Genomic DNA, 11,894 nt, shown 5'->3' with positions numbered 1-11,894 from the left:
CACCACCAACCTCCAGCTGTGAAAGCTGACCCCTCGCAGTAACATTGACTTTGATATCAAACATAATGGAGGTCAGCGATTGACTCCAACGGTACAAAGCAGGAAAGTGGTTAAATATTTACCGAAGCCCGCTCAGTTTATCTGCTCCATCATCCTCAGACACATTCCAGAAGGCCACAGCTCACTTCTCAAAGTCAAATCACATCAGCACAGTGCATCAATGCAAATCCAGGCAGAGTGTTAGTTTAGTTCAAAGACCAGCAAAGGGGTGTGTAAACAATCGGATTTAAACCGAACAGACAGATACACACTGCCTCTGGATATTATTGAATGTAGACAGGGCGGTCACGGGGTAGCATTGCTCTGCTTGTGCTAACAACGACCCAGTCCGCTGAACTTCGAGGAACTCCTGAATGTTAGAAACTCGAAAGGTGGGAAAGTCTGAGGAGGGGGCGCTCCAGCGTGGACGTGCAAGGCTGCCCTGTTCCTCCAGGTCGGAGCTAGCCCTCGCCAGAGGTTCCCACCTTTTGAATTTCCGAGTTTCAGGAGCTCTTCTGAGTCCAGGGTGCTTGAGCAGACCAGTAGGATGCCCCTGTGAAAAGGACATTCAATATTCCTTTTATTGTACTTCCAGGTACTAAACAGAGAACAACAGACTAAACTTTATTAGATATTGTTGTAGGTGGTGTTGTCATTGTTGTAATACTCTGTTTTGCAGAAATTCGAAGTGAGTTTAATTACTTTTATAGTAATTATTTAAAAAGATTAGAATTAAAACCAGCTTACTACAATCTTCTCCGTTCAATGGTGTGTCCAAAAATAGCCTGAATTCAGACCACCTGTTTTAGAGCTGTGTGTGTGTGTGTGTGCGTGTGTGTGTGAGAGAGAGAGAGAGAGAGAGAGAGAGAGAGAGTGGGAATGGAAGAGTAATGACAGATAATCTCTCTCAGTTCACTGCTCAAGACGACACACAAATGCATCAGGCACCATCCGTGCATAAGTGCTATAAAGGATCCATCAGAGCAGAAAACACACACACACACACACACACAGAGAGAGAGAGAGAGAGAGAGAGTTAGAGAGAGACAGAGAAAGAGAAAGAAATGTTCACATATATTGAGTAATTCTGTACTTGTTCTGATGGCTAACCTGACAAATGCTCATGACTTTCCTGACAGGAGACATGCAATACACACACATGCACACACACACACACACACACACACACACACACACATCCTAGTGGTGTTTAATATCTTGATACACTTATCAGGAAAATGTACGACCGCTAGCCAAGTAAACCATGGTCATTCATTAATTATAAGGACTGTCTACAAACATTTGGACACATTGTGTATTGTGTGCTTTATTTCTTCTAGGTTAGTAGACAGACACACACACACACACAGACACACACATACGCGTTTTTGTGTAATTTCAGGACACCAGACAAACTACCTACAAATGGGGACATCCCTTTCTGGAGGTTCCAGAAACAAATGAAACCTATTTTTGTGTTTCATATAATTCCCATATGATGTTTATCTGTTGATTTTTTCTGTATGTTCTTTTTTAAAAAAGTTCCTATTTTTCTGGTTTATGTGAAATTATGGGACACTTTCGGGTTTATGTGAACTTCCAGGACATACAATACACACACTTTCAAGTCTGCTACTACCAACATAATGGGGACATGTTAAAAGTTGGGACTTATTTTACACATGGACTACTGCAAATCAAGGACACAACAATTATAGGGTGTATCATAGCTTTCAAGGTGATGTATGGGCATGTTCTTAATTTTTTTATAATCTTAGTAGTTCAATATTCTAAAATATTGAAATGATTTATTCTAACTGTACATGTAGTGTACAGTTAAACTAATCAGACATATTATCAAAAAAAAAACATTTATTTGAATTTCCAACACAAGGTATAAAACAAAGTGCCACAGTTTTACAGCAGATTCTATAGATCACATGCATCTACATTTTGGTGGATGTTTAGTTTTTTACATCTGGAAGCTGTCCTTCACACTAAAATTTCCTGATGAATGAGCAAATAAAAATACTACAAAATGGAATAAAATATTTTACATGATCCAAAGAAGGATTTTATCCATCTCTTCTAAAGTGAATGCATGGGGCATTTTTTTGGACAATTACAATGTATTCACTTGGAACTTTGCATTGTGTTATTACAATTATGTTATTAATAACAATAGCTATAACAATAATAAAGCATCTATTTTTTTATATTTTATTATTATTATTATTTTATATTTTTTACATTTACTTTTATATTATCCTTCAGCCAATAATATATTGTATTAATAACGAGCCTAAAAAAAATAATACATGGCTCAATCCACTGCAAATTTTCTCTCTCAAACAATTAAAATAACAAATAGCATACTGGTGAATGGTGAACAGTGTAAGTATTCAATGACGGTTATATACTGAACAAAGAAGGTTTAAGAATATTGCTGGCTGAACTTTACCAACTTAAAAAAAACTGCATAGAACACATCTGATATGTCAGAATAAAAAAATAAATGAAATGACAACGTCTCCTTCGTTACATTCATACATTTGTCAGCTTACAAAGTCAGTATTTTACCCACACAGTTTTCTTTTGAGTGCCACTATTCTGTTCTTCACATAGTACTTGATGGCCACCCAGTCACGGTTTCTGAGAGCATCAGGTTCAGACAGCAAGCATGAGAGACAGTCTTTCTTACCAGGGACTCGGCCACTCTTTATACAATGCATTAGGTGTTTCTCAACAGCATGTACCTCATCATCTGACCACTTCTTCCTGCTTTGTGGAATGTCTGTTGACAGAAATGAGATCTGAGTCACAAAACACAAAATGTACATAAAAACAAATTAATATTAGAGGGGCATGGAGTCAATCAGTCTGTGGCACTGCTCAGGTGTTATATGAGAGCCCAGGCTGCTCTGATAGTGGTCTTCAGCTCTTCTGCATTGTTGGGTCTGGTGTACTGCATCTTCCTCTTCACAATACCCCATAGATTTTCTATGTGGTTAAGGTCAGGTGAGTTTTCAGACCAATTAAGAACAGGGAGACCATGGTCCTTAAACCAGGTACTGGTAGCTTTGGCACTGTGTGCAGGTGCCAAGTCCTTTTTGAAAATGAAAACTGCATCTCCATAAAGTTGGTCAGCAGCAGGAAGCATGAAGTGCTGAAATTCCCTGGTAGACGGCTGCGTTGACCTTGGACCTCAGAAAACACAGTGGACCAACACCAGCAGATGACATGGCACCCCACACCATCACTGACTGTGGAAACTTTACACTGGACCTCAAGCAACGTGGATTCTGTGCCTCTCCTCTCTTCCTCCAGACCTTGATTTCCAAAGAAAATGCAAAATTTACTTTCATCAGAGAACATTACTGTGGACCACTCAGCAGCAGTCCAGTCCTTTGTGTCTTTAGCCCAGGGGCGAGACACTTCTGACAAGTGTCTTGTTCAAGAGTGGCTTCACACAAGGAATGCGACAGCTGAAACTCATGTCTTGCATATGTCTGTGTGGTGGTTCTTGAAGCACTGACTCCAACTGCAGTCCAGTCTTTGTGACTCTCCCCACATTTTTGAAAGGGTTTTGTTTCACAACCCTCTCCAGGGTGCGGTTATCCCTATTGCTTGTACACTTTCTTCTGCCACATCTTTTCCTTCCCTTCGCCTCTCTATTAATGAGCTTGGACACAGAGCTCTGTGAACAGCCAGCCTCTTTAGCAATGACCTTTTGTGTCTTCCTCTGTTTGTGTAAGGTGTCAGTGGTCGTCTTTTGGACATCTGTCAAGTCAGCAGTCTTCAACATGAGTGTGTAGCCTACAGAACTAGACTGAGAGACCATTTAAAGGCCTTTGCAGGTGTTTTGAGTTAATTAGCTGATTAGAGTGTGGCAGCAGGTTCAATATTGAACCTTTTCACAATATTCTAATTTTCTGAGAAACTGAATTTGAGGTTTTCATTAGTTGTCAGTTATAATCATCAAATTAAAAGAAATAAACACTTGAAATATCAGTCTGTGTGTAATGATGAATATAATAGGAAATGTTTTCCGGTTTGCAAGAGCACTGTTCGTTGCCTGACGTGGTTTTCCTCACACAAAATTATTTTCTCTGCTCGCAAATTTTTTACTGGCTCCGCTGGTATAGATTAGGCTAAATTTAAAATAAATAATTATTAATAAATAATTAAAATAATTTTAAATAAAAATTCCCCAAGGATGGAATTCTCTCGCCTGGGTATGCTCCGGACCCACCGCGTCCCTGAACTGTATACGAGGTTAAAGGCAGTGAACGAATGAATGTGTGAAACTGAAAATGTTCTAGCTTTCCCACTGTTACTAGCACTGTTCTAAGCCTTCTAATGGGTTACGTGCAGTATGATTATAGCTGAGCACTTGGGAGTGTTCATTCATTTATTTATTTATTATTTTTAATTCTTGTTAATTCATCTTTTTACTCTTTTTGCTTCTTTAAACGCTTGAGGAGGTAATGCCATAAGAATGTTTCAATAACACGACAAAGACATCATTACATTTATGTGGTAAGGAAATGTTATTGTTCCAGTGAAATCTTTCCTTGTGAATTTGAGTAATGTGAATACTATATGTGCATATATATGTTGTATAGTAATGAACAATTGGTGCATTCAGTCTATATTTTAGAAGGATGTCCTTGTCACAGTGTGACAATGTTAATATCACAATAAATAGAGATTGATCAATATAGAAAACTCTTTCATGAAATTTTTTTTGGCCATATCGCCCAGCTCTACTTGGTTGTGTGTTTTAAATGGATAAGACGGGAATAAGTGTTTCAAAACAAGTTTAGTTTATAAACCTAGCGCTAGCTTTAGCTTCGCATAGCTGTTTAAGATGGAAATGAATATTCAATAAGTAGCTGGAGACTCTTAAACAGACCCATTTAAGGTGGAACTAAACGCTTAAATACAAAAATTGTGAATAGGATGCAAGGATCTGCCTTTTAAACTGATGATTACGGTTGAAGGGAAAATAACACCAGCCTTGTCTAGTCTAAATTTTAATGTGGTGTAGATATTACTTTCTTGTAAATGCAGGGAAAATGGTGGTGGCTCTTTATATTTTTGCCCTCCCCTTAAGTAGGTAAATGTTTAGTGACATCACACGGTTTGTTTGCTTTAAACAGATAAAGTGGAATAACAGTTGCTTCAAAAAGCTTAAAAGCTATAGCGCTAGTTTCGGCTTTTAAGGTGAAACAGAATTCAAGAACCTGGCGAATAACGCCAATATGACTCATAAACCGACACATGTAAGGTGGAACAAAATGTTTGACTACAAAAATTGTGGATAAGATCTGCCTCCTAAACAACATTTATGGTGGAAAGGAAAGTTGATAAGTAACACCAGCCATGTCTAGTGGAAATATTTCAGGTGGATTTGGACAGATAAGTAAATGTGTATAATGGAGGGAAATCACGGCCACGTTCACTTATTTTGCGTAGATATAGATGTTATAGTGAATCGATGAACACTTTTCTGTGTAAATATGTTGATTATGGCACACTCTTCTTGTCTCTTGCTTGTTCGTTCAGTTTTCCTCAAACTGGCAACTGCTCGAACTTCACGTCTGAAGAGGAGGGGGAGGAGCTCTCCCCACTGTATTATAGTTTTTATTTAAATGCTTCGTGTCCGTATTACAGATTGCTTCTTTAAAGTCAGAGTCACTACATTTTTTTTTGTTCAGTGTACCAGCACAACACACACTAACACACCACCACCACGTCAGTGTCACTGCAGCACTGAGAATGATCCACCACCACATCACACCTGCTCTGTGGGGGTCCTGAGCGCTGAGGGACAGGGGGGTAAAAAATATTCAGAATAACTGAAGAACTACAAAGTGCTACTGTGTGGTCAGTGGAACTGGGTGAATGGGCAGAGTGTAGAAAACTGGAGGACAATGAAGTGACCAGTTGGTCTATGTGCCATAGAAATAAAATTGCAAGATTGTTTTCCCTTACCATTGCTTTGTGTTGAACTTGGTTCTTGTAGATGACTTTGGTCAGAAAAGGATTCTGAGATTTTCTGCTTTTCTCCTTTTCTGTTATGCTGATCTAAATACAAAATAAATACATACAATTTACACTAATGTAAATCACCAGCCTACAACTTTTAAATATAGTGCTTGTACAAAATAAGACTATTTCAAAGCCATCCTAAAACTGCAAGCCACATACTATAGTATACATTATATTTGGCCAAATGCGTTACACCATATACTTTTTTTAATGTTAAAACCAATTTAATTCATGGTGCAATATAATCTATAATTCTGATCAATGCACAAGCACAATGAAACAGCCTACTCCAAAAACACTAATCTGGAAATGTCAAAATAGGTATGAACGCAACAACCACATCAGAGTGCTTTACCAGGCAGAGAGGAAGAAGATATGTTAAACAAAAAGATCAGACAAAAAAAAAAAAAAAGTCACTCAAGACTGAATATATAATTTTGGCCTCAGCTATCAAATATACAACTTGTTAACCTAAGCTTACCATTTGGATCTGAGGTGCGTGGATTTTCTAAAGTTGATGGCTGAGGAGCTCTTGGGCTCTGGCTTTCCGGAAGGTCTTCTATCTCTGCCTCATCACTTGACGTATTAGCATCAGTGTCTTCAATTTCATCTAATCACGTATAGAACTGGTTAGTGAAAATGATCTTGCAAAATACAGGAGTATCAAAAACATTTCACTTTGCCAAATTATCATCACATTAAATGACCCACTGGACCTGATCTTACTGCACTTCCTAAATACTAGTTTTATAAATAAATTTTATGTTCCTCTACCTTTTGGATCAATTACGATGTCATCCAGCTGAACACCCTGGATTTCTGACAGTGCCCCTCTCTCCATTGCGATAAGAAGCTTGCTCATTTTAGCAAGTTGCAAAGTACTTTCAGGCAGACGGTAGTATTGACGATGAATCCTAATGTCATGACCCAAAAAGTTGGCAAGCTGATCCATTTCATTTTCTTTTAAATTTAACACTGTTGACAAAGTTGCAATCTGTTTACGTAACTTTGTTGATGAAAGAGCTGTTGGATTTCTTGCACCACAGGCTTCTGCATACTCACGCAAAGCATCCGATCCACGATAAGATGAGAGAGCATTTGGACGTGCAAAAAGGTGTACATTCTCACTTGGTACCTGACAAATTCTTCTTTTCTCAATGAGGAGATCCATGCAACTGACCATCTCTGGTGTCAACAGTACCGGCACCATCCTGCCCCTCTTTCCACGAATTTCCACCCTTTGAAAATGTTTACAGAGACTCTTTTCAAAATCGCTAAGCCCAGTTGCCAGGTCTTCGTGAATTGGTGACTGTTCTCTTGAAACATAGGACTCTAGTTTCAACCTTGCTGTTTCTCCACCCCTCCTTCTGTTAAAAAGTATGACTCTGGTAAGTGTCAGTTTGCATAAGCTTGCATAGCTTTTGACATCAGAATTTTCCTTCAGAGCATTCTTATATTTCTCCATCTCTGTTTTTAAAAAAGAATGCAACGTCTTCACATCTTCAGTGAATGGCAAAATTTGTGGCTTGTTCATTTTTGCCTCATTGAGGGTTGTTCCTGCTGCAGCTGAGATTGATTCGTTCCATTTATACTCTTGCAAAACTCTGAAGTTTCGCGCATCCTGAGCAAGCTGCTCTTGTCCCACCATTATTGCATTGCATTCCACAGAAGTTGCAATTTTTGCTAAACTATGGCCAAGTTTTAGAGCGAGTGAAGGAGTCTTGTATGTATTTGTTTCCTCACAGTGTCCAGCAACACTTCTCACTGCTTTGATGACATGGGGGAAATTGGATGGCAATACAAAATCTTCCATGCACTTCATAGGTGTCATTGTTCTTGCCTCAAACAGCAGACGTCCTACTTCTCTCATTTTTTGTCGAATGTAATCATTTTTTGTGGAACTTGGGTTGAGTTTGTTGAACATCTGTTCTCCCAACAGAAGTATGTATTTATCTTTCCTGATCAAATCAGAAATTTGATCATGCTTCATTTGGCATACGACTGTTTTCCAAAATCCTTTGGACAGATCGGGAGAAGGGGCAAATGCCATGTAACTGAGTGACTGCACATGCTTTTTGCCAGTGCTAGACTCATTAATACTGGAATTCTGTGGACAGTTTCTAATGTGCCTCCAAAGTGACTTTCTTGCATACAGACCCTGGCAGTGGATGCAATGTGTAAAGTCATGAGTGAATGCAGGTTTTTTAGGTCTCCTACAGGCCACCAAATCACCCTTACCCTCACTGGATACAACAGCATTGTGCACAAAATTTCCTCTGCTTATTAACAAACGCAGGCGCACTCGCCTCTCTTTTGATTTTTTATCAAAGCTGAATGCTTTAGCCACATCTGACTCATTGCGATGTACATACTGCAGATGCCTTGAAATTTTAGAGAATGGCTTCTCACAATATAGACAATACTGCTGCTTCTTATATCTCCAGCCTGTATTTGAGGATGGCATTGATGCTACATGAACAGAACTCTTGTTTTCTGTTTCTGTTAGAGAGATTAGATTTGAGGTGCTGACATTATTTCTTGCATTGCTGACCTCACTCTGGGTTCTGTTGTGTGGCTTGGATAATTTCATTTTGAGGTCACTGTTGTTTATGTTGACTTTCTCTTTGTTTCTCTTTAATTTCTTGTGGGAAACATGACTCTGAGAATCAGATGTGCTACAGCTAGAAGCCTCAGAAAGGTCACCATCTACATGTGGATCATAGTCGTCGTCACTATCCGTGTACTGCGAGTAGTCAGAGGAATCATCCATTTTAGTGAAAATCTATGAAAATGAAACCATAATTGTTTATTGAGCCATGAAAAAAACAAGTTTGGAGCCTTATCTTAAAAGACAATTCATTTTTCAACACAATAGTTAATGTTAAAAAGCCCATTATAGCTGATTTCTAACAAACCTGTCTTATAACATCTATTTGTGCTTCTAGAATTTCTGCTCTGTTCTTATGAGGCACGCAACAAGGCTGAAAGTAAAACAATAAAAAGCAAAATCCTCATCTCGAATTGTACTTTTCATAGAGATTTCTCGTGTAAAATAACTCTAGATGCTGTTTCTCTGCTGTGAGCAGAGAGAGAGAATCCTAACAGTGGACAGAGACATTTTTTCTTTTTTGTTTTTTTTTTTTAAAACAGGCTTCAGAAATGCATTAGATCAGTTCTGAGCACGCAAAACTACTGAAAAGCAGCAAATGATGAGGAAACATCCTCAGAGTTGTATATTAATAAAGGTGTGTTTCGATTAAAACCGTGAACGCCCCCTTTAACTACACCAAGATATTTTAGCCCAAAACAGTGCTGGAATTTTGGTGTCAGGACAATCGTTGGGTAAGGGCAGCACTGATGTAGTAGCCCTTAATGGAAAGAAATACTGAAATGCCTAGCTTACTATTATATGAAAATAGGTTCATTTTTTACCTGTGAAGCAGTAGCCTCCACTTTTGGCTCCTCGGTGGCCAAAGAAGTTTCAGGTTCAGCGCCGTACTTGGCAAGCTTTGCGCTCCGTATGATTCTGCTGTCAGTCTAAATGAATATAGGCATAGTAATATTAAAACAATAACAGAAAATGACCACAAAACTGACTATTAAAATCTAAAACAAGGATCAACAATAATTTATTCAAAGTGATTTACGCCAAGGTGTAAAATTAGGACACAACACACACCCCGTTTCTGGTACAGTCCAATGTCAGGACATTTGAGACTTCCCTCAGGTCAAAACATTTTACCCCAGAAAAGCCTTGGAGCATCATTATTAGGACAGTTATTTAATATTATTATTAAACTTAGTTTATAAATAGCTGTCCAAATAGAGTGTATGGATAATCCATTTCTACCTGTGCTGCCATGATTTCTGCTCTCCGCTCATGAGAAATCAGCGAAAGATCCGGACCTTCAGGTGATTTGTTAATGTTTTTGTCCTGCAAGGTGTGAGACAAAGACCAGTCAGACATTTCATGCTGCTTACTTTCATTGCTCATGGGAAAAAAACAAAATGACAACAATAAGGACTAAGAGAAGCAACAGCTTTCATTTTGGCAATATCGTTCACGTCATGATGCAAAATTAGGACCCGACACACACCCTTTGTCTGGTACGATGCAAATTCAGGACAATTTAGATATTAAAAGGGGACGTCTACGATTGTGGGGAAATGCTGTTCTCTCTGGTTTGTTTACACTCAGAAGCTGTGCGTCTTTTAAGGTGGAACAGTGTGTTTGGGGAAAAATAACTGATAGTACGCAGCTGAAGTTTGACTTGTCTGTAAGCTTGCTTTCACTATTTGAATTACCACAGAAACCCATATGTAACTCGAGCTGTAGAGTTTGTAATAATGTCGGTATGTGTTTTATTTCATGCAGTTTGCCATCTCCTGAATTTGGACAGTCCACCTTAAGAAATCCAAAACAGTAAAAATAAGTCAGTGTTACCCACCTATGGAACAGACACAGAGCATCATCCTCATCTCGAATTGTACTTTTCATAGAGATTGTATAGAGATTTCTCGTGTAAAATAACTCTAGATGCTGTTTCTCTGCTGCGAGCAGAGAGAGAGAATCCTAACAGTGGACAGAGACATTTTTTCTTTTTTGTTTTTTTTAAAAACAGGCTTCAGAAATGCATTAGATCAGTTCTGAGCACGCAAAACTACTGAAAAGCAGCAAATGATGAGGAAACATCCTCAGAGTTGTATATTAATAAAGGTGTGTTTCGATTAAAACCGTGAACGCCCCCTTTAACTACACCAAGATATTTTAGCCCAAAACAGTGCTGGAATTTTGGTGTCAGGACAATCGTTGGGTAAGGGCAGCACTGATGTAGTAGCCCTTAATGGAAAGAAATACTGAAATGCCTAGCTTAGTATTATATGAATATAGGTTCATTTTTTACCTGTGAAGCAGTAGCCTCCACTTTTGGCTCCTCGGTGGCCAAAGAAGTTTCAGGTTCAGCACCGTACTTGGCAAGCTTTGCGCGCCGCATGATTCTGCTGTCAGTCTAAATGAATATAGGCATAGTAATATTAAAACAATAACAGAAAATGACCACAAAACTGACTATTAAAATCTAAAACAAGGATCAACAATAATTTATTCAAAGTGATTTACGCCAAGGTGTAAAATTAGGACACAACACACACCCCGTTTCTGGTACAGTCCAATGTCAGGACATTTGAGACTTCCCTCAGGTCAAAACATTTTACCCCAGAAAAGCCTTGGAGCATCATTATTAGGACAGTTATTTAATATTATTATTAAACTTAGTTTATAAATAGCTGTCCAAATAGAGTGTATGGATAATCCATTTCTACCTGTGCTGCCATGATTTCTGCTCTCCGCTCATGAGAAATCAGCGAAAGATCCGGACCTTCAGGTGATTTGTTAATGTTTTTGTCCTGCAAGGTGTGAGACAAAGACCAGTCAGACATTTCATGCTGCTTACTTTCATTGCTCATGGGAAAAAAACAAAATGACAACAATAAGGACTAAGAGAAGCAACAGCTTTCATTTTGGCAATATCGTTCACGTCATGATGCAAAATTAGGACCCGACACACACCCTTTGTCTGGTACGATGCAAATTCAGGACAATTTAGATATTAAAAGGGGACGTCTACGATTGTGGGGAAATGCTGTTCTCTCTGGTTTGTTTACACTCAGAAGCTGTGCGTCTTTTAAGGTGGAACAGTGTGTTTGGGGAAAAATAACTGATAGTACGCAGCTGAAGTTTGACTTGTCTGTAAGCTTGCTTTCACTATTTGAATTACCACAGAAACCCATATGTAACTCGA

At 38.7% G+C, this 11,894-nt stretch overlaps 1 protein-coding gene across 1 annotated transcript; it reads right to left on the bottom strand.

Annotated features, from left to right (window-relative positions):
• Positions 1-1,422: 1,422 nt before the first annotated feature.
• Positions 1,423-9,623, bottom strand: LOC136684603 (uncharacterized). Its single transcript, XM_066659222.1, has 5 exons — positions 9,526-9,623; positions 6,868-8,875; positions 6,575-6,703; positions 6,037-6,129; positions 1,423-2,833 (listed from the first exon to the last, which is right to left on the bottom strand). The coding sequence occupies exons 2-5, from the start codon at positions 8,861-8,863 to the stop codon at positions 2,616-2,618; spliced, it is 2,436 nt and encodes an 811-aa protein (XP_066515319.1). The 5' UTR covers positions 8,864-8,875; positions 9,526-9,623; the 3' UTR covers positions 1,423-2,615.
• Positions 9,624-11,894: the final 2,271 nt, after the last annotated feature.

Source organism: Hoplias malabaricus, unplaced genomic scaffold (genome assembly GCF_029633855.1).
Source record: "Hoplias malabaricus isolate fHopMal1 unplaced genomic scaffold, fHopMal1.hap1 scaffold_382, whole genome shotgun sequence".
Classification (NCBI taxonomy): Eukaryota; Metazoa; Chordata; class Actinopteri; order Characiformes; family Erythrinidae; genus Hoplias; species Hoplias malabaricus.
This window is presented reverse-complemented; position numbering and strand designations above follow the sequence as displayed.